Here is a 2,486-nt window from a genome sequence, read left to right on the forward strand (position 1 = left end):
CCTTCTACCTAAAAGATTTCAGTTTGTTTTTCAATTGAGTTGTACAGTTTATAGGTCACATTAATGGTGTAAAAAGTTCTGAAATTATTCATCTTTGTCTCATTTTTTTACATCACAGAAACCTGACATTTTAACAGGGGTGTTTAGACTTTTTATATCCACTGTAGGTTAGCCACTGTTATTTACCCTGGATCATACATGTTGGACCTACAGATTTGAATAAAAAGCAAAGATAATAGCTTTTGCAAAGGTCTGATTGGAACCCAAGTACATCTGCATGAGGTTTTCCCTACTGTAGGTCTTTGAATAAGTTGCAATTTTTTTCTCTATCAAAATGTATTTGTCAATGATTCAATGGCACTACAATTCTTTTCAGTATTTTCTTCACAGCAATTTTGAATTCCTTATTCCTTAGACTGTAAATAAAAGGATTCAATAATGGAGTAACTATTGTGTACATAATACCCACCAGCTTGTCCTCATCTTTACCATAACTCGACTTTGGTCTCAAATACATAAAAAAGACAGAACCATAAAAAAGTGTAACAACTATTAAGTGAGAAGTACAAGTGGAAAATGCTTTTTTCCTTCCAGAGGTTGAGTGAATCTTCAAGATGGTTGATATGATCTTCACGTAAGAGAGAATTGTGAATATAAGTGACCCCACAGTCATTCCACCACCAAAAATGAAGACAATAAGCTCATTTAGCCAAGTGTCCTTACAGGCCAGCTTCAGTAATACAGGGACATCACAAAAAAAGCTATTAAGTTTATGAGATCCACAGAAAGGCAGAGTGAATGTAAATGTCGTGTGGATTAAAGCATTGGTTGCCCCAATGGTCCACGAACCAGCAACAAGCTGAATACAGGCCATTTTGTTCATAATGACAGTATATAGCAATGGATGACATATAGCATTATATCGGTCATAAGCCATGGCTGCTAAAATGTAGAACTCAGTCCCAGCCAACAATAAGACACAGTACAACTGAGCAGCACAACCATAGAATGATATGGTTTTATTTTTAGATAAGAAGTCGGCCAACATTCTTGGAGCCGTAGTTGAAATGTAAAAAATCTCCAGAAAGGAAAAGTTGGTAAGAAAGAAATACATCGGATTCTGAAGATTGGGGCTAAAAATATATGCAAGAATTATGGATGCATTTCCAATCAAGGTGATTATATACAAGTGAAAAAACAAAATGAAAAGAAAAAGTTCCCACTTAGCAGAAAGTCCCACTAGTGTAAAGTCTGAGATTATAGTCTCCGTTGTGTTCGACATTGTAAATAATTTGTTCTGTAGAGAAGAGCATCACAGTATATTACTAGTGGTAGAAGTCTGTGTTATAGTCTTTTAGATTAAAATTATTGTTCATAACTTTTCGAAAATTCACTTTCTCACTAATTATCAAGGTGGTAATTTATTCTGATCGTCAACATTTCAGTAAAACCTGATGAATCATCTCCCATGCCTAACAGTTTATTAAAGGAGAATACCAATTTGGCCAAAGCTCTATTCACAAAGAGGCCCTCAGAAGAGAAAATGATCTTGTAGACCCCCATGTTAAGTGTAACAGTGCCTGCTGGACAGTAGATGTTTTAGCTGGTCTTCATCTATAGCAATCACCTTTTCTGGGTGCTAAGAGTACAGCCACATGGAAATGTTTCTGCATGCAGTTTTGGAAGCCAAAATCAGGAGTGGTTTATAAATGGAAAGAAAGTATAAAGGACAGATACACATTCTCTTTTTTTGAATTCACTCTTGGTTTGAGCTTTCAAAAGCTCACGCATAAAGTTGATCATTTAGCTATACACTAACAGTCTCTCCCAGTAATCAGATACCCTCAGGACTTACAGTTGGGATAAATTTGTCTAAGACAGTTAGACAGGATAATAACATGAAGCATGCATGAGAATTAGAGATGAGCAAATCAAAGTTAACGAAGTGGAATTTGAATCAGAATTTCAGGAAAAATTCGATTTGCACTGAATCTGACTTTCCTCACGCTTGGGGGTAATAAATCAATTTTTTTCCTAAAATGGTTGCTGCAGATGTTAGGACATGGAGCAAAGAACTCTGGGAACGAGGGATCACCCACAATGCCATGCATCAGCAGCTAGCCAGCCCTGTGTCACAGCCCTATAAATAGCCTCAGCCATCTTGGATTCAGCCATTTTCCAGTGTACTTAGTGCAGAAAGAGATGTCAGCAGGCGCTAGGGACAGTGCTAGGAAAGACTTTAAAACTTTTATTTTGCTGAAAAGAAGTTCAGGGAAAGATCATTAGAAGTGTAGGGAAAGGATAGGGAGGAATTATTCCACACTATAAAAGGAGAACAGGGTCCAATAGGAGAGTGTACAGCCTGGGTAATAGGAACAATCCTATTACACCTTGCTGCACTGACTGGAAATCCAAATTGCTATTATACTGCTGCTCTCAGGTTTGCAATAGATGATCACCTCTGTAATTCCAGCAAACCGTTCTTT

The 2,486-nt window shown here is 37.1% G+C and overlaps 1 protein-coding gene across 1 annotated transcript; it reads right to left on the reverse strand.

Moving 5' to 3' along the window:
* Nucleotides 1-343: 343 nt before the first annotated feature.
* On the reverse strand, nucleotides 344-1,282 carry LOC122926245 (olfactory receptor 5I1-like). Its single transcript, XM_044277617.1, has one exon. It carries the CDS (start codon nucleotides 1,280-1,282, stop codon nucleotides 344-346), a length of 939 nt encoding a protein of 312 aa, XP_044133552.1.
* Nucleotides 1,283-2,486: the final 1,204 nt, after the last annotated feature.

This window comes from Bufo gargarizans, chromosome 2, assembly GCF_014858855.1.
Source record: "Bufo gargarizans isolate SCDJY-AF-19 chromosome 2, ASM1485885v1, whole genome shotgun sequence".
In the NCBI taxonomy this organism is placed as follows: domain Eukaryota; kingdom Metazoa; phylum Chordata; class Amphibia; order Anura; family Bufonidae; genus Bufo; species Bufo gargarizans.

What these genes read in the sequence shown, in the direction of transcription:
- LOC122926245 (XM_044277617.1), bottom strand. Translation starts at nt 1,282, where the DNA reads ATGTCGAACACAACGGAGACTATAATCTCAGACTTTACACTAGTGGGA.